This window comes from Sphaerodactylus townsendi, linkage group LG05, assembly GCF_021028975.2.
Source record: "Sphaerodactylus townsendi isolate TG3544 linkage group LG05, MPM_Stown_v2.3, whole genome shotgun sequence".
Lineage (NCBI taxonomy): Eukaryota > Metazoa > Chordata > Lepidosauria > Squamata > Sphaerodactylidae > Sphaerodactylus > Sphaerodactylus townsendi.
In genome coordinates, this window is record NC_059429.1 from 20,883,479 (window position 1) to 20,911,288 (window position 27,810).

The 27,810-nt window shown below is 47.8% G+C and overlaps 1 protein-coding gene across 1 annotated transcript; it reads right to left on the minus strand.

The window, feature by feature from the left end:
- On the minus strand, window positions 1–27,476 carry THOP1 (thimet oligopeptidase 1). Its single transcript, XM_048498353.1, has 13 exons — window positions 27,390–27,476; window positions 23,271–23,474; window positions 19,491–19,639; window positions 18,978–19,085; window positions 17,230–17,332; window positions 15,657–15,807; window positions 15,106–15,251; window positions 13,453–13,819; window positions 12,197–12,398; window positions 7,367–7,553; window positions 5,545–5,673; window positions 3,079–3,215; window positions 1–2,058 (listed from the first exon to the last, which is right to left on the minus strand). The coding sequence occupies exons 1-13, from the start codon at window positions 27,403–27,405 to the stop codon at window positions 1,900–1,902; spliced, it is 2,058 nt and encodes a 685-aa protein (XP_048354310.1). The 5' UTR covers window positions 27,406–27,476; the 3' UTR covers window positions 1–1,899.
- Between the last annotated feature and the right edge of the window lie 334 nt (window positions 27,477–27,810).

Consider the following 27,810-nt stretch of genomic DNA (forward strand, 5'->3'; position numbering starts at 1 on the left):
TTCAACTTTAGAAACTTTATTGGTAGTATCCGTCATCAAATCAAAAATCCAGTCCTTGTAATAAGAAGGGGAGCAGCGCGTACATGGGTGACCCGTTTGCAAAACAGAAGGCTGTGCTCGGAACTTCCAACCCACAATCTGTTTTAGATTAGGAAGAAATGAGGGTGAGAATTTTGTAGTAAAGTGACTGCTCAGAACCAGCACCTGCTTGAGTTTTCCACCATAATCCCTACAATAGATCGGTAGTGTTTATGGCCGCTGTCCTGCCAGAAATTCCTAAAGGAGGGGTTTGCATCCAAAAGGCAGCTCAAAGCTTAGCTTCGTACTTGTGTCAACCGCAGTTTAAGCACAGAGGACATCTCACCGATGGGGAGAGAGTCCCTTCTTGATATGGATCAGTGTGGATTTTCCCCTGCATGTTTTACTTTTAATTTGCTCTGTCCCACTACAAAGATCCAAAGGTAAGCCACAGGAAAAAGTTCAAAGACAGAAAGCATTCCTCCTGGCTAACTGCTGCACTATCGAAAGGTGCTGTATAAAGTCAATTTGCATCTGCTGACCAACCGCCCCTTTCTGATGCTAGCCTCCCTTATGGGGTTGGGCAGAGGAATGGGAGCATGGCAAACGGCTGCCAAAGCAACCTAGATCCGGAACTTATGGGGAAATAACCCCTGATCCCTGAGCATGTGGAAGTGGGAAGAAAGAGAACCATTCCAGGACAAACAGACAAACACAAAGCTGGCTTTCCAGAGCAGAAAAGCAGAGTTAAGTTGAGGCCCCCTGACTTGTCACTTGAATATCTAACTATCTAAATCCAGGTCTGTTTGTAAACTCTGGCGCCATCAAAAAATCTGGAATTTGAAAGGTTTAAGCCATTGGGACTGCCTTATCCCACAGTTTGACTTTCTTCTTTTTTGAAGATAACAGAGGAAGGCTAATCAATCCGACCATCAAACACTGTACTACAAGCGAGGAAATTTAGAAGGCAAACCAGAAACGCTGCAAAACGGCGTAATGCACAATGCCTTGCACAATCTGATCAAATAAATAAATGAAACACACTTGACCAGCCTGGGGTTGCCAAAGGTCTTCTGTCCTGACCTTGAGGGCAAGAAGAACTAAGCCAAGCTGCTGATAAGGCAAAAATGAGGCTTTGATATTGCAAGGAGAGGGAAAGGTGGTTGACAGTTCCAGTGGGTGCAGACAGTGAAGTCTGTCTCTTTGCCAACACTCCTGCACTTTTTGAAGTTGACAGGAAAACACCAGCTATATTCTAAAACTTACAACGGCATCCCGAGCAGAGCTAACATCTTACTAAGCCTATTGTTTTAACTTTGCAAAAGTGAGAACTGGGTCCATGATGAATCTAGGCTAGGATCAATTTGCAGCAGAAGTAGAAAATCCCAGGGATCCAAATTAAGAGTAGCCAGATGTTTCAAGATTACAGATTCTACCTCGCCACGTGGGGCTACCAGAGGAAAAATATGAATTATGCAGGTCTGAGAAGATAGCTTAATTTGTAAGAAACTAGTGAAGCATGTATGAAAACGATCATAGATAATATTTGATATTATTGCTTTTTAAAAACAAATATGCACCATTCCCCGTGTCAAGAAAAAAACAATATACAGACATCATATCTAGCTTTCCACCAAGCTTGGGATTTGGGGGAGTGAAGAGAGATGGGGGCAAGAGATCTAGAAAGCAGTTTGTACCACACGGCTGGGCCCCGCCACCAAGACGAAGCAGCCCTCTTGTCAGCATATGATGCTTCCCATTATTTTTACAAAATACTTTCCCAACCATTAACCTCAGGCGATGTGAGAGCAGCTACCTCCGAGCACACAGAGAATGACATGGGAGAGGTTTACTCAGATCAGGGGAGGAGAGAGGGCCCACTCAGCATGCTGAAGGGAGCATGTGGGGCTCCACGTGTAGGCCCTTGCTGACCAGGAAGGCGTCCTGGTTCGGATCTCTGCCCAGGAACTTCCGTAACATGTCCCAGGCATCCACCGAGCCACCCGGGCGGAGGATGAAGTTCCGGTAGTCCGTGCCCACCTGCAGTGAATGAGAGGGAGGCTTGGTTCAGTAATCAGAGAAGAGATGGTAGAGGGCGGACATGATTGCTATTTTTAAGTATCGGAAAGGCTGTCACTTAGACGAGGGCAGGGAGATGCTCTTGTTGGCAGCAAAGGGACAGGACTCACAAAAATGGGTTTAAATTATGGGTGGAAATGTAGTTTGGATTCGGATTTATATCCCCTCCTTTCTCTCCTGCGAGGAGACTCAAAGAGGCTTATAATCCCTTCCCCACCCCTCCACAACAAACACCATGTTTGAGAGCTCGGAAGAACTGAGAGAGCCCCCCACCCCCCAACAAACACCCTGAGAGAACTCGGAATAACTGTGACTAGCCCAAGGTCACCCAGCTGGAGTGTTGGGAGTGTACAGGCTAATCTAGTTCACCAGATATGCCTCCACAGGTCAAGTGGCAGAGTGGGGAATCAAACCCGGTTTTCCAGATTAGAGTGCACCTGCTCTTAACCACTATGCCACTGCTGCTCTCACGTAGGCTTGATATTAGGGGGAAAATGCAGTAAGATTAACACAGCAGCGGAATTCGCTGCCTGGACAGGTGGTGAGCTCCCCCTCACCAGTAGTCTTTAAGCAGTTGTTGGACAAACAGTTGCCAGGGATGCTGTCTTGAGCTGGAGGTGGGACTGGATGACCCGAATGGTCCCTTCCAACTCTATAGTTCTGATCTATCCCATGCCCCTACCCTGGTTTGCCAGAGACACTCGGCAAAATGCAGCTCAGAGCCACTTGTTTGCTTTTTGTGTGTTGTCCGCACAAGCTAGGATAGGCTCTGGAGGTGGCTGGAGAGCATGGCGTCTTGATTCAAGATGCCGCACCAAACCACAGTTAGCCTAAACCAAGAGGAGCAAACCTGCTTTAGGCGAGGGTTTCTGGTTGTGGTTTTGCAGGTCAATCAACAATCGATCTGGAAACCAATCAATACGCTTCTCCACCTTCCACTACCCCGTCAGCTGATCCTGGGGAGGTTCTGGGATGCCGTACCTTACAGTTCATGATCCCCTCCTGCTTGAAGCGTGTGTAGAACATGTCCATGGAGTACACCTCGCTCCAGAGGTAGCCGTAGTATTGGGCGTCGTAGCCTCCGGCCAAGTGGCCAAACGTGGCTGGCATGTTTGTACCTTGCAGAGGGAAATACAAGCACAGTTAAATTGGAGAAGAGAGGGCAATATAGGCAGGGGTTAATTCTTGAAGAGAGGGCAACACAAGGGCAATAAGAACTGTGCAGAGGGCAACACAAGTAGGACACAAGCAGAGGTTAATTTGCATGCAGGCTTCAGAGCCCCTGTGGGCCTCATGCTAGCTGGGTCCAATGATCTTTCCCTTGGAGCCCAGGAGATGATGATGCTCTTCTGTGCCAAGACTGTCTACCTCCTAACCTGCAAAGGTGCCAGGCTGCCATTAGCCACGGTTGGGGCAGACTGGAGACAAAAGAAGAAGAAGAAGAGTTTGGATTTATATCCCCCCTTTCTCTCCTGCAGGAGACTCAAAGGGGCTTACAATCTCCTTGCCCTTCCCCCCTCACAACAAACACCCTGTGAGGTGGGTGGGGCTGAGAGAGCTCTAAGAAGCTGCGACTAGCCCAAGGTCACCCAGCTGGCGTGTGTGGGAGTGTACAGGCTAATCTAGTTCCCCAGATAAGCCTCCGCAGCTCAGGCGGCAGAGCTGGGAATCAAACCCGGTTCCTCCAGATTAGATATACGAGCTCTTAACCTCCTACGCCACTGCTGCTCCTAAACTAAAAAAAGAAAAGAAAAGAAGAGATATCGGGCTTTCTCCCAAGTTAGACCCCCAGTAATCGGCTCTGATAGATGTAGATTCTCTAATTATTATTATATTATTATTTATTTGATTTATATCCTGCCCTACCCCAATAATGTTGGGCTCAGGGCAGCAAACAATACTAGCACATAAAAGGCTACGACTATACTAATCAACAATAAAATGATATAAAATATAACGTGGCGCATGATTAAACCTATAAAAACTCAGCCGGCCAAGTTTGGGAACATAGACTCTTTTTAAAACATCCAGGCATGGGTGGGTTTAAGAGGAGGAAGCATGCAAGACAGTACTGCGTTGTAATTGTGTTGGTCTCAGTGGTCTGAGCCCTGCCCCCTGTGGCCCCACCCCTCGCTTACCTTTTTCTGCCAGCTGAAAACGAGCCAGGCTGGTGGGGTGGGGCCAGGCCTGACAAGACGAGGCAAGGGGGGGTCAGGGTAGGGGAGCGATTCCCCCCCCTTGGCATGTGCCCTGTGCACAGCACACACCCCACCCCCTGTCCCCTTATAGCTACGCCTCTGCCTCTCCTTCACCTTCAGAGGTGAAATTCTGTCCGTTTTCTTTCTGGGAGCTCTCATGCTGGGCAGTTTTAAAAACAAACAAACTTGCTTTCTTACTTTGGCTTTGTGACTGCCAAGTGCATTTTTAATTAATTGCTGTTTTAATAGACGCAGCTGAGTTGACACTGTTGCATCTGTGAGACAGGGGGCCTGTTAGGCAGCTGGATGCACCTGGCGGCTTGTGCAGAAACAAACACACCTGACCTGGAAGCCATTTGCTGCCATCGATGGGAGAACTGGGAGGGACAGACGGAGGAGAACTTAAAAGTCAATGTGAAGACAGATGAAGAAGAGGAGTAGGAGCAGGAGGAGGAGTTTGGATTTATATCCCCCTTCCTCTCCTGTAAGGAGACTCAAAGAGGCTTACAATATCCTTTTCCTTCCCACCCACCCACCCCCAACAAACACCCTGTGAGGTGGGTGGGTCTGAGCTCCGAAAAACTGTGACTAACCCAAGGTCACCCAGCTGGCATGTGTTGGAGTGCACAAGCTAATCTGGTTCACCAGATAAGCCTCCACAGCTCAAGTGGCAGAGTAGGGAATCAAACCCGGTTCTCTAGATTAGAGTGCACCTGCTCTTAACCACTAAACCACGCTGGCTCTCTGAAGGAGGAGCGGAGAAGGTGGAGAAGAGAGCTACAGCAGGAGGGTGGACACCTGGTACAGAGGCAGCTACTAGAGGGCCAAGGATGAGTGAGGTGGCAAGAGGGGAAGCAGCCAATGTGAAGCACACCAGAGCTCACAGGGGTGGAAGCAGCAAATGGACAGTTGTGACACGGCAACACTGTAGGATAGGACTGCGGTTTAAAAGGGGACGGAGGTCGACCTATCGGTGAAGGAACTGAGGTTGATTGAAAAGGAGGCCAAGGAGGAACACATAAGGGCGACCCCTGCTGTTGGCATGAGGAAAGCCAGGGTCTGAGGCCGCCTGCTTGACAATAGCCTAACTGAGAAGCAACATCGGGAAAGTGATGTGCCAAAGGTACAGCCGAAATTTAACATTACAAGTTAACATGCATGTGCGCATGGGAGAAATTGGACAATGAGGACCAGAACACTGGACAGTCCCTAATCCAGCTACTCTTTTGCACCCCCAGCATGCAATCACCTGGTGTTGCTGGAACACCCAGTATCTCATCGCATAGTTGGGCATACTCCTTTACAGGGTCGGCTTTCGTTTGCGTGTGCAAGGCCTGGTCCACTCGAGCCAGAACAATCTGCCGCAAATTGAAGAGCCCTGAGTGAGGTGGAAGAGAAGAAGAGCAGGAATTTATCGACTTTTCCTTCATTTATACCCCCATCTTTTTCTCCAATGGGGAACCAAAGCGGCTTACACCATTCCCCTGTCGTCCGTTTTATCCTCACAACAGCCCTGGGAGGTAGGCTAATGCTAAGGGCGTGTGTCTGGCCCAAGGTCAGCCATCACACTTGATTCAATAGGACATTATTAACTTTTACAAAAGACCATAGACTTCATTTTGCAAGGCTATCAATCACAGCAAGTTTCAAAGGTCTTTAATACATATGGCCATTATAAATTGGAAGTGACTTGATTGCACACAACCCTCACTTCTGCAAATGCACGTAATGAATGAAACAGCGCCATTCAGGATTATTCAGGCAGACTTTAATTCTGTAGAGTTAGATCAGTAGTGGCGAACCTATTGTACGGGTGCCAGAGGTGGCACTCAGAGCCCACTCAGTGGGCACACGCAAAAAGAGTCCCCCCCCACCCCCACACATCTAGGCTGGCCTGAGCCGCTGGGCTCAATTATTAGCATTAAACCTAAGACCTAGTTTTGGGGAAGCAGTGTTAAGCGCTGTTAAACCCCACTGATTTTCATGCGAAGAACTAAAGCGTGATCCTTTACCTGGGAGTAAGCTCGGTTGCTGGCAATCGGGCTTGCTTCTGAGTAAACCCTCCTAGGGTCATGATTCACCCATTGGAAGAGTTGCAGGGTTGCTTCAAAGCAAAACCATCAACTATCACAAAGCTTACTCCCAAGTAACGCAGGCCTTGGAGCCAACCATTTTTTCTAAACTAAAACCTCAGTATTCAGGTTAAATTGCCGTGTTGGCACTTTGCGATAAATAAGTGGGTTTGGGGTTGCAATTTGGGCACTCGGTCTCGAAAAGGTTCACCATCACTGAGTTAGATGGTTGGTCAGTCTGGCCCAGGACCATCTAACTTAGGAGCCAGCAGATACCTGGCATGGGGTGGCAGGTGTAGCCACAAAGTGGCTGTCAAAGGAGGCTTTCCGGGCTGTACGGCCATGTTCTAGCAGCATTCTCTCCTGATGTTTGCCTCGCACCGTGGCTGGCATCTCTATGATCTCAATGACTGGCCTCTTCAAGGATCCTCTGCCAGCCACAGATGCAGGCTTAAACGCACAGAGAGTAATGCTGCTAGAACACGGCCATACAGCCCGGAAACCACACAGCACCCAACTGTGGGAGTAGCTGCACAACCAACCAGATTTTCAGGGGGGAATCAGAAGCCCTCCTCAACAAGAGCCCCAAACACTTTCTGGAATCAGCGTCTTCTGGGTTTTCCAGGCTGCGTGGCTGCAGTCTGGTAGTTTTTGCTCCTAACGCTTCATCCACATTTATGGCTGGCATCTTCAGAAGCATGTCACGGTAAGATGTGTTTCTCTCCCTGGCGCTTTCTAAAAACACATTGTGGGCACCGAGAAAGGTGTTGGCAAGTGCCAGGGTGCCCTTGGGCACCATGTTGGCGACCCCTAATCTAACACGGCTGGCTGCAGTTCTTCGGGGTCTTAGGAAAGGAAATGTCCTTTGCTGATACCGTTTAAGAGGAAATTGAAGCTGGGACCTTCTGCCTTCAAAGAACCGGCTCCACCAGGAAGTCTCAGCAGCTTCTTCCCCACGGCCCCTCCTCGAACGCTCTCCACCTGAGCGCCCCCACTCACCTGTGTTGGCCTGGCGAGACTTCATGAGCTTCTGCAGGAGCTCGTCGGGGATGGGGCTGCCCGTCTTGTAGTGCTTGGACATGCGCATCAGGGGCTCCTTTTCCCACACCCAGTTCTCCAGCATCTGAGACGGAGCCTCCACAAAGTCCCTCTCGACGTGGGTCCCACTGAACATAGCGAAGTCAGCCTGGGCAAGGAAGGGAAGGCAGAAGAATCTGCAGGAGCCTCTGATGCAGGGGCAAGAGGGCAAGCAGAGAGTCCTGGCCAGTCCTTGCCAGGAACACCAGACTCAGAAGGTGCTTTTTGGTGCCGATGACCCCCCAAACTTCCAGTTCAGGGTTAATATTCAGTGCAGAAGAAACTGGGAGTAATGCACGCCTTGTATTACCCTGTTTCCCCGAAAATAAGACATCCCCTGAAAATAAGACGTAGTAGAGGTTTTGCTGAAGTGCTAAATATAAAGCATCCCCTGAAAGTAAGACGTAGCAAAGTTTTTGTTTGGAAGCATGCCCGTCGAACAGAACACCAGAGCATGCAGCTGTGGAGTGGAAAAATAAGACATCCCCTGAAAAATAAGACATAGCTCATCTTTGGGAGCAAAAATTAATATAAGACACTGTCTTATTTTCAGGGAAACACGGTATTGCCCACTGTATAGTTGAGTTAGGGCAAAGATATTACTCCCTCTACTTGTGGGCGCTGATTGTCTAACTGAGCAGCAAAACACTATTTTTTTTTTACTGAATAAGGAAGATGGGCATACCCTGGAGGCAATGGCCAAGTTTCTTTGCTATGTTATTTCAGTTAGTTCCAAATGCTTTTAATCACCAATTTCACCTAGGCCAGTGATGGTGAACCTTTTTGAGACCGCGTGCCCAAATTGCAACCCAAACCCCACTTATTTATCGCAAAGTGCCAACCCGACAATTTAACCTGAATGCTGAGGTTTTAGTTTAGAAAAAAAACGGTTGGCTCGCTCTTCCTCCGCCCCACCCGCTTGAGCAGGGGCCAGTCTGCTCTAGCCTCCAGCAAGTCCCATGCGCACCGCTCTGCGCCTCTCTAGCATCTCTGCCTCTTCTCTACGCCCCCCCCCCCTCGGACAGCAGCCACCCGGAGCACAGGCACCAGGCCCGCCAGCTGAGTCCTCCCTGCCCACCGCAGTGCGCACATGTCATGCTCAGTGGCTCAGGCCAGCCTAGATGTGTGTGTGGGAGGGGTGATTTTCTGCCCCCCACATGACGAACTCTGTGTGCCCACAGAGAGGGCTCCGAGTGCCACCTCTGGCACCCGTGCCATAGGTTCGCTATCACTGACCTAGGCTCTTATTTATAAATGTATTATTTATTTTTCCATTTGTTATTTTATCTTTTGATTCATTATGCCATTCAAGGTTATGTAATACTACAACAACAACTGGGAGTCTTTATGGAATAAGTACTTTGTAAATTGGTATAATTGGTAATTACGAAGCACTTATTCCCTAAATACTGTGTGTTTTGTTGTCGGAAAGATTTTGGAGTACTAATAAAAAAAATTTAATCCAAACTCCCAGGGCAGTCCTAGCCAGAGTTATACCTTTTTGTGTCCACTGAAGTCAATGGGCTTAAGAAGGGTTAGTTCAGTGGTCTGCAACCTTCAGCTTTCCAGATGTTCATGGACTACAATTCCCATCAGCCCCTGCCAGCATGGCCAATTGGCCATGCTGGCAGAGGCTGATGGGATTTGTAGTCCATGAACATCTGGAGAGCTGCAGGTTGCAGACCACTGGGTTACTCCACTTATGATTGCACTGTCCATTACCTTTTCTTCCAGAAGTTGTCAAAAAAATAAGCGTGGGGCGTGGGGGAGAAAGGCTATGATTATAATAGTTGCAAGACTGCAGTTAGCAAAGGTTTGAAGATAGAGCAGAGAAGCACATCCCTCTTCTTAAAGACTATTAAGAAAACCGCAGGCTGAGGCTTTCTCATCATGCCTTGTAACTTCAGACTCTTCTGTCCGGTTCTTCTTCACTCGCTGTCCAGCCTTGCTGACCCGGCACTCAAGTTTGCCAACAGAGCATCCAAGGGGTGTTGTGTGGTTTTCAAGCTTCCAAGGTTTGCTTGGCGGCTCAAATGTTCTGCAACATCCACCTGGACCCAGAGATGGCATGCACCTCCCTCCTGGGGATGTGTGCTTCCACCCCCTGTCCTTTCTGGATTTGAGACTGTGGCCAGCAGAGGCGGAGCACTCACAGGGACATGTGGGGTCACATGTCCCTGGGTGCATGCCAGCTGGTCACGTGGGGGCGGAGAATAGCCCCACCACACCCCTTCCCTCAGGTCCACCAGGCTGCTCCTTCAGCCAGCGGAGCCTCCGCCAGCCAAAGGAGCAGTCTTGCGTGGGCGGGCCAAGGGCCATCCCGTGGCAGGCTCCTGCTGGCTAAGGTAAGTGGGGGGGTGGGGCGGCTGGAACAGGTGTTGCTCTGAGCGCCATTTTCCCACCCTACGTCTCTGGCGCCCAGGCAAGGCTGTTCTCTTTCAGCAAGCTAGATTTGGGATTATGGGCCTACTGAATTGGCTTCTCGTGGATGCTGAAATTCAGTTTGTTGTAGTTTCCAGTTCTACCTGCTGCGGCTTTTAAAAAAATTATTTAGACTGTTACTGTGAACTTTTCATGTCTTAAAAGTTCTTGTTGTAAGTAGGTGACTTAATTTCTCAGTCTAAGCTGCCTTGAGAATGGACTGCCACTCCGTGAGATGATTTTTACATCTGTTTTGTGCAATAAATAAAGAGCAACGAATAATTACAGTGTTTGCTTGCCTTAAGGGAGGTTGTGAAACCAGAGTTGTAATGACAAACGCCTAAATGCTCATACTCATTATCGTGATTTAATCTTAATTCATTGCCTGGGGGTGAGGGAAGGCAGCGTGGTATAGCCCGATCTTGTCAGATCTCAGAAGCTAAGTAGGGTAGGTACTTGGAAGAGAGATCACCAAGGGAGACTCTGTAGAGGAAGGCAACAGCAAACCACCTCTGTATTGCGCCTTCTGCACATGCAGAATAATGCACTTTCCATCCACTTTCAGTGCACTTCGCAGCTGGATTTTACTGTGCGGAATAGCAAAATCCACTTGCAAACAATTGTGAAAGTGGATTGAAAGTGCATTATTCTGCATGTGCGGAAGGGGCCTATGTCTCTTGCCACAAAAGCCCTACAGCAGACCTGGGCATTATACGGCCCGCGGGCCACATCCGGCCCGCCGGATGACCCTGACTGGCCCCCCTGCCTTGCTGGGGAGCGAGGCGTCTTTGAAAGCCCCGCAGCAGCCGGTTGCCTTGGCTGCCGGCTTCTGCGGGGCTTTCAAAAGCGCCTCGCCCCCCTGCCTTTTGGCCCGGCCCTCCACAATATTTTCTGTTTCTTATGCGGCCCCATGGAAAAAATAATTGCCCACCCCTGCCCTACAGGGTTGTCATACATTAGCTGCGATTTGACGGCACTTTACACACACAGACATAGTTTGGGCTTTGTGGAGTATGAGGCTATCATTGCATGTATGTGGGATTTTTTTTTTACACTGTAAACCAGTGTCTACATTTGGCAGATAAAAGACACTGAGTTTTCATTTGGCAGATAAAAGCAAGTTAAAAACAAAACACATATATTTACATGTTAATACTCTCCATTCTGCAACTTGGTAATTTACAACGTTTGTTCAAAGCACACGAGAATGGCAAGAGCAACATTTTCTGGAACTGGATTAATTTATTTTCTGCACAGAATTGGGCCGAGAGGTGCTGAGCCCTACCAACATCCCCTATGCCAAATAGCAGTTGCAGTTCAGTTGACAGGTAAAAAAGGTAAAGTTTCCCCTTCAGTCGTGTTCGACCCTGGGGTACCACTGCAAGCAGTGATTTCATAGGCAAGCCGTTTTTGTGGGGTAGTTTGCCATTGTTTTCCCTGGCTATTCTTTACCCCCTAGCTATGAGCTAGGTACTCATTTACCGACCAAGGAACGGATGGATGGCTGAGTTGGCCATGAGCCAGCTGCAAGGATATCTGACCCACAGGGGGCTCGAACTCCTGACCGTGTGAGTGGCAGTGCAAGCACTTAACCACTACGCCACGCAGCTCCTAGTTGACATGTGCCCAGCACCAAAGAGAGAGTCTTCTCCCTACTGCCTGGCTATACAAATCTGTGCCAGGCTCGGGTGAACTTCGTTCTTCAATGGATGCCTCAAGGTGCTCGCCCCATTTTCTTGTCCAGCATTTTTATACCTTCCCCTTCCAGTTTTACAAATGGCATACAAGGTGAAGGATCACAGTGAGAAAGTAATGGCAATCAAAAATAAAACAGAACTTCAAAAATTCCTAACAGTAGCTCTAAAACTTCCACAGACAGCAGATAAAAGGTAAAAAAAATGCGTATTGAGTCAGTAGATCAGCAGCTAGTAATAGAAGTCTTGCAATAAAAATGGCTTTCTGTAATAAAACTGCACGATTCAGAAGGTCAACAAGGGGCATCTGATACACTTCCTGGTGCAGGAAATGCGACACAGGGGGAGGCAGCATGCCTGAAAAAGCAGCATTCTGCGTCCTGCCCAATTTCATCTCAGTTAACGTGGGTGGCACAGAACAGAGCATCCTCAGTTAGTCCACAAGGTTAGAGAGACATTCATAAGGAAGCGAATGAAAACATTGTGCAGGCAACTTTATAGAAATGTATAGAAATATATTTATAGAAATAGCAACAATTCAGAAGTAAATCAAAGCAAAAAATTCCAGCAAATCCAGCATTTGCTCTTCTGACCCCCTGCTCAATGTACAGGATTCTTTCTCTCTGTTGGCTCCTACCTGTGAACACAGCTGGTGCATAACGTGTCCGAATTCATGGAAATATGTCTCCACCTCATCATGCTGCAGCAGAGAAGGAGCATCTGGCGTCGGCTTGGTGAAGTTGGCTACCATGGCAGCCACGGATATCTGGCGGCTTGAATCGGCCAGCAGGCAGCCAGGCTGCAGCCCGAAGCAGGCTGCGTGGCCGTACTTCCCCTCGCTGGTTCAAGAGGTAAAGGAAGAGAGTCAGAAAACCATGAACCACTAAGTGCCACCCGCTTCCACACTCCTGGTGTGCCCATGCCCACTTTGAAGATATCTATCTATCTATCTATCTATCTATCTATCTATCTATCTATCTATCTATCGATCGATCGATCGATCGATGGATGGATGGATGGATGGATGGATGGATGGATGGATGGATGGATGGATGGATGGATGGATGGATGGATGGATGGATGGATGGGTTTTATATACCGCCCAACCCCCGGAGGGCTCTGGGCGGTGCACAGCATAATTTCCTCTTACAATCCATACAAACAAACCCCATTAAATTAGAATTAGAATCCAATATCCAACCCAGGAGGGCCGAAGATTTGTTAGATTAAGTGTATTCTTTCACCTCCTATCCAGAATTTTGGAGACAGCTCCCAGCAAGTTATAAAAGACCTCGGCAAAAATCACATGGGAATAAAAACAGAAGCAAACCACACAAGAAAATCAACAACAGAGACTGACTAATAAAAAGGATGCCAGCACAGAAAAGAATAATTGCACAAACACTTAAGGTCTTGAAAACATTTCAGATCTGGTATTGGATGGTCAGTCTCTCTAAATGTATCATCAATTGTAAGTTAAAGGAGTGACCATCTATCTTCTGAATAATTTGTACACTAATTAAATATACAATTTTTAAATAATATTGTATTGTAGTTAGCTGGACCCTCAAAGAGAGATTGGTCTAACGTCATCCAGGATTTGAACCAACATCTCTCCGGAAGAACCCAAGGACTCCAACTGCTACACAATGCTGCTTATGCAGTTAGGAAGTTCCTCAAGTCAGAAATCACAGTCAGAAAGGTGCTGTCTTCGAATGGGAGAGGCATCCCGCTTTTGCTCACACAGCAGAGAATGCCTCTTCTGAGAAGGCGGCCACAGAAGATGCATTCCTTCATTTGTTGTACAGATTTGTGTACTGATGGAAGCAGCTTTTAGAGCCTCACAATCCCTTACAAATCCTCAGCCCTATCCTGGTTTGCAGCCAGACTCACCGTGGATAAAGGTCCAGGTAGAACTTGCCAATGGTCTCTCTAGAGGCGACATCTTTGACCGTGTAGAGCCGGACATCTTCATGCCACGCGGGGGTGTTCTCCTCCAAGTGGAAGGTGAGACCGAGAAGCTCCTGATAGATCTCTAGCAGGCCGGCCGTCACCACCTGCATGGGGAAGTACTCCTTCAGCAGGTTCTGGTCCACGTTGTATTGGGTCTCCTCTACTTGGTTCATGTAGTACCGCATATCCCAGGCGTTGATGCGGCCGTCAAACGGGAGGCCCCGCTTCTCACACTCCTTCTGCTTCAGGTCCAGGATCGTGGCCCGCTCCTTCTCCCCGAGAGGCTTCAGCTTCACGGCCAGCTCGTCTGCAGAAAACAGAGACCAATGAAGAATGAAAGGAATGGATAATAAAACTGCAAGGATTGTCATGCCCTTATATAAAGCCGTGGTGCGACCACACTTGGAGTACTGTGTTCAGTTTTGGCCGCCTCATCTCAAAAAGGAGATCAAAGAGATAGAAAAAGTGCAGAGAAGGGCAATGAGGATGATTGAAGGATTGGAGCACCTTCCTTATGAGGAGAGGCTGCAGCGTTTGGGACTCTTTAGTTTGGAGAGGAGACGTCTGAGGGGGGATATGATGGAAGTCTATAAAATTATGCATGGGGTAGAAAATGTGGACAGAGAGAAATTTTTCTCTCTTTCTCACAATACTAGAACCAGGGGGCATTCATTGAAAATGCTGGGGGGAAGAATTAGGACTAATAAAGGGAAACACTTCTTCACGCAATGTGTGATTAGCGGTTGGAATATGCTGCCGCAGGAGGTGGTGATGGCCACTAACCTGGATAGCTTTAAAGGTGGCTTGGATAGATTTATGGAGGAGAAGTCGATCTATGGCTACCAATCTTGATCCTCTTTGATCTGAGATTGCAAATGCCTTAACAGACCAGGTGCTCGGGAGCAACAACCGCAGAAGGCCCTTGCTTTCACATCCTGCATGTGAGCTCCCAAAGGCACCTGGTGGGCCACTGCAAGTAGCAGAGAGCTGGACTAGATGGACTCTGGTCTGATCCAGCTGGCTTGTTCTTATGTTCTTATATTCTTAATGAGAGACATTTCTAGTAAACAGCAATAAAACTGGGATTTGCCCACTACTGGGACTGCCCCCAGTTGATTGCACAGGGTATCTTCTAAAAGGAATTATGGTAATAAAATGGACAATGGCAAGCACCACCATGGATGAGGTAGCCCCTCCTGTGTGTGAGAGAAGGGGAATGCCTCTTCTATGGTTAAGAATGGAGATGCCTCTTCCTACAGAGGTAGGCATAATTTTAAAAAAGGAGTGCTCCCTGCAGAAGACCTAGCCTGCTCTAGGCTTTTCAATTTGATATAATCAGCCAGGCTAGCCTCTTTTGTGGATTTGAGCTATGGCAGCTAGGAGATTGACCACATGCAGCTACCATAGCTCTGCTCTTGTCTCAGACCACAAATGATGTGCGGAACAATTATAGTTGCCTCTCCTGCCCCTAAAGGGAGCATAGGCTGAGATTGTACTGTGATGCTCTCTGCAGCTGGGGAATGAATACTGCGGATCTGACAGTGGTGGCTGGTGGTGAAAGATGAGGCTGGCAGGGGTGTTGAGGTACAGTACCTAGGAAGTTCATGACTGTCTTGTAATTCTTAGCCATGTTCATTTCCAGTACAAAGTCAGTATGCGTCTTGAACCCCAGGAGAGCAGATTTCTGAGCCCGTAAATCCACCAGTTCCTTCAGGATCAGGCAATTCTCCTGTGATGTCAAGAAAATGTGAAGAGTTCAGCAAACAAGTGCCCCAGGTTTAGAACTTAGGCTGATGGGTGGGGGGAAGGGGGGGGAGGACAGAGACAGGACCTTCTCTGTGGTGGCCCCTCGTATGTGGAACTTCCCATGCAGAAATACCCAATTTTGCTCCAACTTTGTTATTTTTCAGGCATTGACACAAAACTCTACAAACATTTTCTCAAGTTTCTCAAGAAAACATTTCAATCTGTTCTGTAGCTTGCTATTTGTATTTTAGGTCTTTAGGATGTTTGGTTTGTCACTGATTTGACCATCACAGGCTGTCTTGAAAGCTCTGGCAAGAGAAACAGGCTAGAAGCGTATGTAATAAAAGGTTGGGGCCAGAGCCTCACAAGCAAACTCCTCTTTACTCCTCCTCGGTATCTGGAGCTGGAACATCTCCTCCATCTTTCTCCTGATCTCTGGCACATGGCACTTCTTCATAAGAGGAAAATAATGGGGGTACTTCAAGGTCACCTTCAGCCTCCCATCTTCAGTTTTCTCCAGGGCGTTTAAAAAGTCCTCTGGGAGCCCTCCTGGGTGGGAAAAGAAAGTCAGAGAAGTACCCGTCAGCAGGAGAACGGATACAGGTAAATATTTATTTACCTGTCCCAAGCCCTGCTGTGGAGGGGGATATACATCTAAAACAGAGATTAAAAACAATAAATAAAGCTCAGTTTAAAGTTTGAAATTTGGTCAGTTCTGTTAGATTGGGGAGGCAAAAAAGGGGTTTCCCAAGTGATAGGTTTCTGTGAGTTGCCCAAGATCTTCCTTGCCCATTTAGCTGCTTCACACAAGCAGCAGTCCAGTTTAAGTGAGACACCGCAGTTTCACCTCCAGAGGACTGCCAGGGGGCATGGGGAGGCAACAGAAACAAAAAAATCCCCTGGTCATCTGAAAAGCCCTCCCTATCTCAGCAGAATGGAGTTATGCAACCCGTTTGGGTGGTGTATGAGGCCCACACTGTGTGGAAGCTGACTAAAGTCGGCTCTACCCCCAGGAAGGCCCTCCCTACCCCCAGCATCTGCTCGGACACCAGCAGGGGTGTACAGCCCAGAGGGACCAGGGGTCACATGACCCTGGGCACAACAGGGGGGGCAACATCTCCCCCACACCCCTCCTCCCCTGTGCCAACCCAGCTTGGAAGAACCAGGAAGGCACCTTTTTTAGGTGCCCAAAGCGACTTTAGGCACCTAAATAAGGCTCCCGAAGCCACGGGGGGGGGGGGGGGGCTTATTTAGGCGCCCAAAGTAATTTTAGGCACCTAAATCAGGCACCCGAAGCCGCTCCCCACCCCCGACCTGACCCTGGCACCAGGGGGCACAACTTTCTGAGCACAGTTTCCACGCCATATGCTTCTGGACACCAGCATAGCTTTGCAGAGGTGCCCATTTCTGGGTTTGGCCGCCATGGAACTGTGGGGTGCCCAGGCACTGACGTCTTCGCCCTTTGTGCACTGCAAGTGCCTCTTGCACCACCCAGGCTGGATAAGCATGTTCAGTGCGATTTAGCTTGTACGCGAAGCCCGTTTCAAATTGCCCCGGATCGGGCCACTAGAATCCCAGGAATTGTATTTTGCGCATCTGCTTCCATATCCTTTTCGCTGATGGTGTGATTTCTGAACAAGTTTTTATATAGGGCAAATGACCTCGAAAGATCCAGGTGGCGGCTTGCGGGACCTTGTAAACAAATAGATGGTCATACATTTTGCGGGGGCTTTGCCAGGATTATCGCTAATCAATTGACAAAAGCATGTTTGGAGACTGTTGTGATTATTAGCTGCACTGACGGGAAATATATCCCAAAGCTCTGGACTGTGGTGCCTTTAATGAGGCCCTGCTCACGCTTTGGGATGTTTTTATTTCTCTGAATGAGCAAAAAAATGGGGTAAACTGATCTCTAAGTAGGCCACCTGAAGACGCTGGATCAACCATTTTTCCCTTCCTCCCCGTCTTTACCTAACTCTTCCTTTGTGAACGGCAAGAAGGTTGTGTCCTCGTTGAGGTTTTTGTTGAAGTCAATGCAAAGCACACTCAGCTTCTTCTTAATGGCCTTGATTTTCTTCAAAAAAGAAAGAGAGAGGAGGGGGGGAAGTAAATTGAGCTGAAGGAAGCAAAATTGTTCCAGGCCCTCCGCTGAGTCAGCTCCCTCCTTTCACGAATCGGATCACAAAGCCACACCGGCTCCATTGTGCAGCTACTTGACCTGCTGACGCCACACTGCATCACTCTGTATCCTTCACTATGAATCTGGAACACGCTTTGTCCGCCACTTTCAATCTGGAGCACAGAGGCTGCAAGGTTCTCTTTAAATAGGTCTCTAACCTTTCCGATTCACCTCTCCTCTCCTCAAGCTCGGAATCAATCACAAAGTCACTTCACAACCCTCCTCCCTTGTCTTGATCACAGCCCCACTGCCATTATTGTGGTCTTGTTCTCTTGCCAGACCTTATAGGTTGTAGCAATGGTTCTACAAACGTAGCTGCCAGCGTGGTGTAGTGGCTCAGAGCAGGTGCACTCTAATCTGGACAACTGGGTTTGATTCCCCACTCCTACACTCTGAGGCCAGGAGGCTTCTATCTCCAGAACTAGATTAGCTTTGTGCACCCTTCTACATTACACCAGCCAGACCTTTAATAGCCACAGTAGCCTTTTGGAGCTCTCTAATAAGCACTTCCCTTTCACAGGATAGCTCTTTGGGTGAAGGGGCTTTAAAAGGGGGTTGGATAGATTTATGGAGGAGAAGTCGATTTATGGCTACCAATCTTGATCCTCTTTGATCTGAGATTGCAAATGCCTTAACAGTCTAGGGTGTTTGCGGAGCAGCTGTAGAAGGCTATCGCTTTCACACTCTGTATGTGAGCTCCCAAATCCTGGTGGGCTACCGCGAAAGTAGTACAGAGCAGGACCTAGATGGACTCTTGGGTCTGATCCAGCCATTCTGTTCCCCATGTTCCAAGTATGTTCTTAGGGTGTTTGCTGTGAGTATAGTGTGCTGAGATTGTAAGTCTCTTTCTTTGAGTCTCCTTACAGGAGAGAAAGGTGTGGTATAAATCCAAACTCTTCTCTTCTTCAGCTGGTCCAAAATGCAATGGCCGGGTAATTGTCAGGGTTTGGCTACAGGGATCATATCCCCTCTCTGCTGAGAGGTCTGCGCTAGTTGCTTCTGTTTCCAGGAACAATTCAGGGCTAAATTATATGTCACTTTTTGTAACACGCAGCAGCTGAGAAGAACGGCATTTCAAAGGTCCACAAGGGCCCGATTTCAATCTGGGATGGCCAAGTGAGGACAGCAGCTGCTGCCTTCCCACCTGTGCAGTTTTCACAGTCTAAAATGGCCCACAGGGAAAGGGTGGAAATCTTTGCTCCCTGGAAAAGACTTTGCCCCTTCCTTGTGGCCTTCCTGGAAGCATCTAGCTAGCTCTCGTGTGAAATGGGATGCTGGATTGGGTGGACCCTTCGTTGGATTTCTTTCACGCAGTGGACAGACCTGCTTTCTTATAAAGTAGGCAAATTCATGGAAAATAGGTCTCTCCACTGCATTCTGCCATTATAGGTCAGTGGAACCTCCATGTACAACGGCAGTCTACCTCTGACTAATAAGTGCTGGGAAAGGCTGTCGCGCATTCATTCCCTGCTCAACTCATGTGGGCCTCAGTTTCCCCAACTACAGTTTTCACACCAACTCGACCAAAGGGCGCTCTCACCTCCTGAGTCTCCTCTGGAAGATGAAGCCCGCTCCTTCTGCCCAACTTTATCAGCCGCTCCAGGTATCTCTTTGTTTCTTGCCTCAGAGATGCACTTTCCGCCTTTTCCTGTAAGGGGGAGAAAAGCCCACAGAGCTGTCTCAAGACAGAAACGGAACTTGGCTTCATTCTCTTGCCCCTCCAGGATTTTAAACGAGACAATTCTGATCTGCTTCCCTTTTCGGGTATTTATTTGATATTCATCTTGTCTGCCTCCCAAAGAACATAAGTTGGAGCATCTCAATTTTTACCTCATAACAGGCCTGCGGAGTATGTTGGACTGGGAGAGTCATGGGGATTTGAACCCGAGTCTTCCCAGTCTGAGCACGGGCCTTCCCTACCAACCAGCCTTCTGAGTGCAGGTCTCCCCTAGCAACGAGCTGCACCAGCTTTTCTGCCACTGTAGAGCTCAGAGACTTACACATCCCCACTTGGCCACTGAGATTCCCTAGAGAATCTCCTCCTCCAACCAACCTGGAGCCAGATAATCCTTTGATAGACATCTTGTCTCATGCTCATCTCCACATCAAATTCTGACAGCTTCTTATCAGCCTCAGTGCTCGCTGTGCGGATGTCTTTGCACGGAGAGACGTGCTGAGGGAAGTCCAGCATGTTTCTCTGAACTGGAAGAAGAAACAATGGATGGTTATAATAGTCATGGGACCTAATCAGGCACCACTCCTCTGCCCTTGCAAATGAGATCAAATGAGAGCCAGTGTGGTGTAGTGGTTAAGAGCAGGTGGCTTCTAATCTGAAGAACTGGGTTTGATTCCCCACTCCTCCACCTGAGTGGCAGAGGTTTACCTGGTGAACCAGATGTGTTTCTGCACTCCTACATTCCTGCTGGGTGACCTTGGGCTAGTCACAGTTCTTTGGAACGCTCTCATCCCCACCCACCTCACAAGGGCCTCTTCCGCACACGCAAAATAATGCATTTTCAAACCACTTTCACAACTATTTGCAAGTGGATTTTGCTATTCCACACAGCTTTAAAGAGCACTGAAAACAGTTTGAAAGTGCATTATTCTGCATGTGCAGAATGAGCCAAGGTGGGAAGAGGAAGGGAAAGGAGCTTATAAACCACATTGAGTCTCCTTACAGGAGAGAAAGGTGGGCTATAAATCCAAACTCTTCTTCTTCTTCTCTTGGGCTGATAAATGCCTATTCATTTCAGGAGGGGGGGGTACTTTCACACATCCCAAAGGGAAACTGGCATTGTTCTGCCCGTGCTAACATTCCACCCAGGTGGTTTTTTATGCCCTGCCATTATGCAGGTTTTCATGACATGGTACAGAGGAGAATTTATGAGGTCGCTCACTGTCTCATGGTTTATTGCAATTTTATATTGTCACTTATTCTGGCCCCACTCTCCTTAGAGGTGAATGAAGGAGCAGGAAGGGAAAGATTTTAACAAAATATCCCCTTTGATTTTCAAAATTCCTCCATTGACATGGGGATTGCATTTTATGTTTCTTAATAGGATAACTGAAGCTTGCAATTCAATGTGTGGTTGGCTGAGGAAAGGCATGACTTTCAAGTCAAGTTTACCCTTACTCAATAGTCCCTTACAATGGGGTAGGAAGACTGCAATATTCAAAAGAACGGATGGGTTTTTAGCTCACACCGGGATCTTTTGTCCTAGTTCTTGGGGAACTTTCTAAGATAGATCAAGGTGTAAGATTAATCAAGATATTGTTGAAGGCTTTCACGGCCAGATTCAACTGGTTGTGGTGGGTTTTCCGGGCCGTGGTCTGGTAGATCTTGTTCCTAACGTTTTGCCTACATCTGTGGCTGGCATCTTCAGAGGTGTATCACAGAGAGAAGTCTGTTACGCATCTGTGGCTGGCATCTTCAGAGGTCTATCACATAGAGAAGTGTGTAACAGACTTCTCTCTGTGATACACTCTGAAGATGCTAAATCCAGATGGTAAGCGAAACGCTAAGAAATAAGATCTACTAGACTATGGCCACAATACTGGGGTCTGAAAAAACCACCTAAGCAGCCAATTAATCAAGATATTTATTAGTACAACATTAGTACAACCTATGTGTGAGAACATTCAGTTCGGTGTGAGCATAATCAATGTATGCTGTTTATCTGAATGTATCCTTGCTTTCCTAGACTCTTTTCACAGCCAATGGGCTTTCCAAGAGTTGCTCTACCAATGACTCCCATAGAATGCTAAATGTGATTGGCCAAACCAGAGGTAGAACTTTGTGGACCTTCTGCTGAAGAAACCGGATTTAGTCCATAAGCAATGTGATGCCCTGGGTCTAAAGGATTATTTCCCCCTAACAGTGAACCTCTTTTATACCTTCGTTGCAATCCCATCTAAGGATGTTCATCTGTAGATTAGTCAATTGGCCAGTGGTCTGACCTGACAATACAACTGCTTCTATAACTTGCCCCTTAGAATTGACAAGATACATTTAAGGTTTATCTCCTATTTTGCACATAGCCTGAAACATTCTTTTAGACATACAGAATTCATACCACGTGCATAAATGTCCCACAGCCTCATAGGAAGCATCTCTTAGCAATATATGAAAACACAGTTTATGCAAAATTAACTAAAATATAACTAATTGACTCCCTATTAGTTTTGACATAAGAAGTTTGGTGATGTACTGTATTGGGATGACACGGCTGATTGTATTGTTATACGTTATGATGTTATGAGCTGTCCTGAGCGTGTTGATGGGGAAGAGAGGCCTAGGAATCAAATAAGCAAACATTAAACGGAATGAAAATATAATTTTGCCATTCACATTCTACTTGGATCACTTATTTTCATAGTTGATTATTCTAAACGCCCTCTGGTTTATTCCTTGTTATTTCTATCCCTACAATTGAGAACTTGCGTGGAATCTATTTGGGTGGAAAGGCAGCAAGGAAATGTTTTGAATAAATAAAACGTTACCCAGGGTGGTAGACCCTCTTAAAAAGCCCCGAAACATAATCCACCGGCGCTCGGGGCTTACCACTCTGGGGAACATTTGGGGTCAAATGTCCGCAGGCTGCGACCATTTAATCACAAGGGGGGGGGGGTGGAAAATCACAATCTATGAAATTAATGTGCTACGTCCAAAACAGTATAAGATTCACAAACACGCGTGGCACATGGGCGCTGGCTCAAGCAATGTATATTACCTGTTAGTTTCTTGTAAAGTATGCCAAATTGTTGGCTATTAGACTTATCAAACTATCATATCTCCATAACACATATATATCTCCACTTTAAATCCAGTTCATGCAACAATTTATTACAAGACAACCTTCTCTCAAGTCCATAATCATGTATTTGTTAAACCAACAATGTCCATAATCTTGTAAATGTTATTGCGTCAATGGCACCCGTTGTGACTGTAATACAAGTTCATGCCAAATGTGAAACAAAATCCTGAACTCATACTTGAAATCACATCATCCCAATTCAAGGGCAGTCAAATTTCTCACTACTTCCCAGCTGTATAGCAGCATTTCAATCCACTCAGTTGTACTTCCCAAAAATCACCCCTCACACCCCTCCTCCTTCCTCCCAGACTGACTTCAAGACCTGGTGCCAAAAAAATGTTGTTTGGTTGTGGTGGGGGAGGGTGGCCACCCACACAGGGGGAAGGCAGAAAACTCAGATTTTGCACTGGACTATATTTTCCCGATATATGCCTCTGCTGGGGCTCTGAAGACCAGCAACATTTATTTCAATATGAACTTTGAATCAGAGCCTACTTTGTCTGATAGATATAGGATGGAAAATTTCACCGGGAAATCTTATGGGGCGGGTTTTGGGAAGAGGGGCGTTGTACCTTCTTGACTGTCTTGCCCTGCCTGCGCTCAAACAACACATCATAGCATATTTATACCTGAGGAAACCTGCACAGGACTAGGCTGATTACCAACCTGAGTTCTGCATACATTTAAATTCCCTCATAAATGCCTATAACCAGAATTGAGGGAGAGTCACAGAAAAATAGTGCTGTTTTTCTCCTGCAACTTTAACATTTCTGGAAATGTTTCTTTACAGGTCATGATGATGGGACATTAGAAAGGATACCAACCAAACCAGGTGTGCCAGTTCTGAGCCATTTATGATCAGCTGTCGGAGAACGCACAAGGCTCAAAAGTGCTTACAAGTAGCTTTTGAACGGGCCCTAGAGGGGAAAGTCGTGGGAGGCTATGTGCACTCTAAGCACCACTTCAAAGAGCATGTCAAAGAAGGCGTGTTAAAGTTAGTCTTGTTTTTCTTCCCATACCTGTATATTCCACCTCCACATTCGCCAAAGCCTTTAGGGTGTTTTCATAGGAGACTTCGCTCTGTGGCAAAGCGCCCACCGTATCGTACACCTGCTTGGTCTTCTCGATGAGCTCCACTGTCGCCCTTTCAATCTGATCGGCCGTCAGGTCCCACCGGAGGCGGTTGGCGACAGAACGAGGAGACTGGCCATCCATGACGCTGCCTGAAGAAGAAGAAGAAGAAGAAGAAGAAGAAGAAGAAGAAGAAGAAGAAGAAGAAGAAGAAGAAGAAGAAGAAGAAGGCAAAGGCAAGAAGAAGAAGGAAGCAAGGAAGCAACAAGCAATAAGAAGAAGTATGAAGAAGAAGCAAGGTTAGGCTAAGAAGAAGCAAGAAGAGATTAATTTGTATCCCCCTTTTCTCTCCTGTAAGGAAACTCAAAGGGGCTTACAAACTCCTTTCCCTTTCTACCCCCCCCCCCCCCACAAATACCCTGTGAGGTAGGTGGGACTGACAGCACTCCAAAGAACTGTGACTAGCCCAAGGTCACCCAGCTGGCACGTGTTGGAGGGTTCACCAGATAAGCCTCCACAGCTCAAGTGGCAGAGTGGGGAATCAACCCCGATTCTCCAGATTAGAGTGGACCTCCTCTTAACCGCTACACCACGCTGGCTCTCACCAGGGAGAAGAGAAAATATGCAGACATGCAGAAGCACCACGGACTGAGATGCACAAGCATTTGCTCCCGGGCAAGTGTAACACTTTTGGGCAAGAGTGTATATAAATTCTCCACCTGAGGAGGAGCCAAGGCTCGATTCATCTGTTTAAATCTTTATACCCTGCTTCCAGAGGTGGGATCCAACCAGTTCTCACCACTTCTCTAGAAGTGGTTACTAATTTTTTCTGAGTCCCGAGAAGGGGTTACTAAAGCAACCTCCCTGCCCAATAGGGACTGGAGGTGCATGTGTGCAGCGGCTGCCACCTGCTCTGGAATCCCACCTACCACTGGAACTCCATGGTCTTAAAAATCTTCGGATCCTACCCACTGTCTGCTTCTCTACTTTTCTCCTCCTAAATTTCTCAAATGCCCTCAGGAGGTGGTGAAAATGACTGGGCTTAAGGACTACCTGTTGGATTGCCATGGTAGAGTGGAGATGCAACTTTGGGTTTCCCCAATCTTAGGCCCCTTCCACACATGCAGAATAATGCACTTTCAAAATTGTTTGCAAGTGGATTTTGCTATTTCGCGTAGTAAAATCCAGCTGCAAAGTGCATTGAAAGTGGATTGAAAGTGCATTATTCTGCATGTGCGGAAGGGGCCTCAGTCAAACACTCTAACTGCTATGCGATCGGTTTACGGTGAGAAAATCCCTAGCTCAATCACAAATAAAAAGGGTTTCAGATAACGGGGCTGGAAGAGGCCTTTCTTTTCCTGAGACCTTGGATGGCATCTGTCAATCAGAGGAGAGAAAACTGGGTTAGGTGGGCCAATGGTCTGAGAAAGCAGCTTCCTATGTTTACAAGGGGGGGAAAGTTTATTTTTGTGGCCAGAGGAGCTATGGTCTAGTGGTAGAGCACATGCTTTGCATAAAGAGGGATCGATCCTGTTATAAACATCTCAAGCAACAGGTATAAGGAAGATCTCGAGAGGAGACCCTGGAGAATGACTCCCAATTGTGGCGGGGATAGATAAACCAAGAGGTCTCTCCTTGGTATTTCAACCCTTTTGGACAGCCAATTTTGGACAGCTACAGCCACAGCTATTTTGGACAGCCAATTTTTAAAAAGAATTCTAGTAGCAGGCATTCTGTTGATGTTGTGCAGGGACCACATTCCATGTAACACCTGGCATCTCAACTCATCAAGCATAACTGGGCAAATAATCTCCCAGCCATCAAGCTCAGTCCTGCGGAACACAAGCAGAAATGGCTATCCCTGCTATTTGGCATCAGGATTAGCTGCCTTGTGGGCACCGGTGACAACGGTCTAGTGGTAGAGCACATGCTTTGCATAAAGAGGGATCAATCCTGTTAAAAACATCTCAAGCAACAGGTATAAGGAAGATCTCTAGAGGAGATCTTGGGAAGGGTGGCCAAATTCCCCTTGGTCACTGGGTGGGGAGGATGGGGGGGGGGGGGCAAGGTTGCCAGATCTAGGTGATGAAGCTCCTGGAGATTTGAGGGTTGCGTTTGGGGAGAACAGGGACCTCACTGGGGCACAATGTCATCAAGTCCACCCTCCAAAGTATCAGTTTACTCCAAGGGAACTGATCTTTGTAGTCCGGAGGTGAGCTGCAATTCCAGGGGAATCTCCAAAGCCCCACTTGAGGTTGGCACCCCCTAGATCTGGAAGACCCAACTTCAAATCCCTGCTCTGTCATGGAAGCTCGTCGGGGGACCCTGGGTCAGTTACACACTCTCAGCCTGACCCACCTTGCAGGATGGTTCTGAGGATAAAACCGGGGAGAAGTAAGCTGCTCTGGATCCCCACTGGAGAGAAAGGCAGGGTATAACTGAATACAGAGGTGGGATCCAGCAGGTTCTCACAGGTTCCCGAGAGTAGGTTACTAATTATTTGTGTGTGCCGAGAGGGGGTTACTAATTGGTGATTTTGCCACATGATTTTTGCCTTAGTTACGCCCCTCCTCTCAGCAGTAGAACGCAGAACTTGAAGCAGTCTAGCAGGAGGTGCACCAGTGCTGCAGTAAGGCAACCCTGGGCGCCTCTGCGTGCATCTCCCTTTCCTGCCCAAGGGATCGCACACATGCCAGCGCGGCTGCGTCCTTGCCACAGCCCCACCCAGGAATGCCCCGCCCCTGGAATGCCCGGCCACGCCCCCATGGTGCCCCGCCCAGCCCCATTGGTGCTATGCCACAGTTTGAATCCCACCACCATGGGAACCTGTTACTAAAATTTTTGGATCCCACCACTGACTGAATACATATATATCTGTATTAGCATTAGTATTGAAATACCAAAGATGCAAAAAGAGACATTTGGAAAGTCAAATGCCAGATTCAGGGTGTCCTCATAAGTAGAAGCCCAAGGGAATTTGGGATACCTGAATCTGGTGGTGGCAGACAGTGCTGTTAAGTTGAAGCCAACCTACAGGGACCCCATAGAATTTTCAAGGTACGAGACCAACCGAGGTGGTTTGCCATTGCTTGCCTCTTTGCAACAACCCTGGATATTTGTGTTTTCCCATCCAACTACTAACCCAGGCAGACCCTGCTTAGCTTCTGAGATCTGATGCGATCAAGTTAGTTTGGCCCATCCAGGTCAGCGTGTCTGAGTCTACAACTTGCAAATAAAAATAGGACTGACTCCAGTTTCTGCACCGCTGACTCCCCTTATCAGCAGCCTTGTAAGGTCTTTCCCACAACCCCATCCTCCTTGCCTTCAGGGGAATCTGGAATGTCGGTGTCCAAACATTAGAAATGGGGGAAAGGTGGTACTACAAAGATTTTGATATGTGGCAGGTCTTGGGGACTAGAAACACAGCGGAGTCAAAGTCGATTGACTCAACAAACGCATTTAATTTGGTGTTGTGGCACACAATGCTGCCAGGGGTCTCTGAAGCTTTACAAAAGGCTGCTGGGGTCACAGGTCACAACCAGCCCTGACCAATCTCAGGTGTCCCCTTCCCCAGCCCCAATTATCTCCCTCCAAAATCCCTTCTGTCCCAATTCAGCTGTTCTCCCTCCCCATTTGCCCCTTCAGTGCTCCTCTTCTCAGTTTACCAGCTGGCCAGAACTACCCCCGCCCCAAGCTGGCATTTAGCTGGGATCTGGTTTGCAGAAATGCTATTAAAAAGGCAGCTGGGGGGGGGGGGGAGATCAATTGGTGTAAAACCTGACTGCTCTTTCTATCCCTCCAGCCAAGGGGCTTCCACTTTTCTGGAAATGAAACCAACAGGCCTTTAAAAGCAGGCAGAAATTCAACAGATGACTCTCCCATAACATGAGACAGGGGAAATCTAATCCTTCCAGATGTTTGCCTGTTCAAGGGAGGCATAAGCAAGATCAGGAAGGGGGGAAAATTGGTCAGATGCATCCATGACTCCCACCTAGGAGCAGACCCTCCCTCCCTCAGCCTCCCCTCCCAAAAGTGCTCCCCAGTTGTTGCCCACCCCTGCCAATTACCTGTGGGGGGAGCCATGCTCTGCTCTCTTTTGCGGCTGCTGCTGTTGCTGCTGGCAGCCACTCACATGGAGCTTGGAGGAGGCGAAGCAGAGAATTGTGGGATGAGAGGGAGGACCCAAAGGGTGCAGCCCTGCCCTTCAGGGGATGTGCTCAGAACAGGCTCCTCTTGCCCGCGGGAAAGTCTGCCATGCAAGAAGATGCTGGGAACAGACTGGCATAAGCGCTCATTTAAGGCAACGTCATGCCTTACTTTGGCATCTAGTCTGTCTCATTCGAATCCAGGTTTTTTAAAGGATGCTGGCAAGGAAGACCTTACAGATGCTGCCTGACAGAAGGCACAGCGTTGTGCCAGGTGCAACATTGGTCTGATTGCGGGATTTCATGGGCTCATGAGCATGACACAGCACTAAAACCAGGCAAT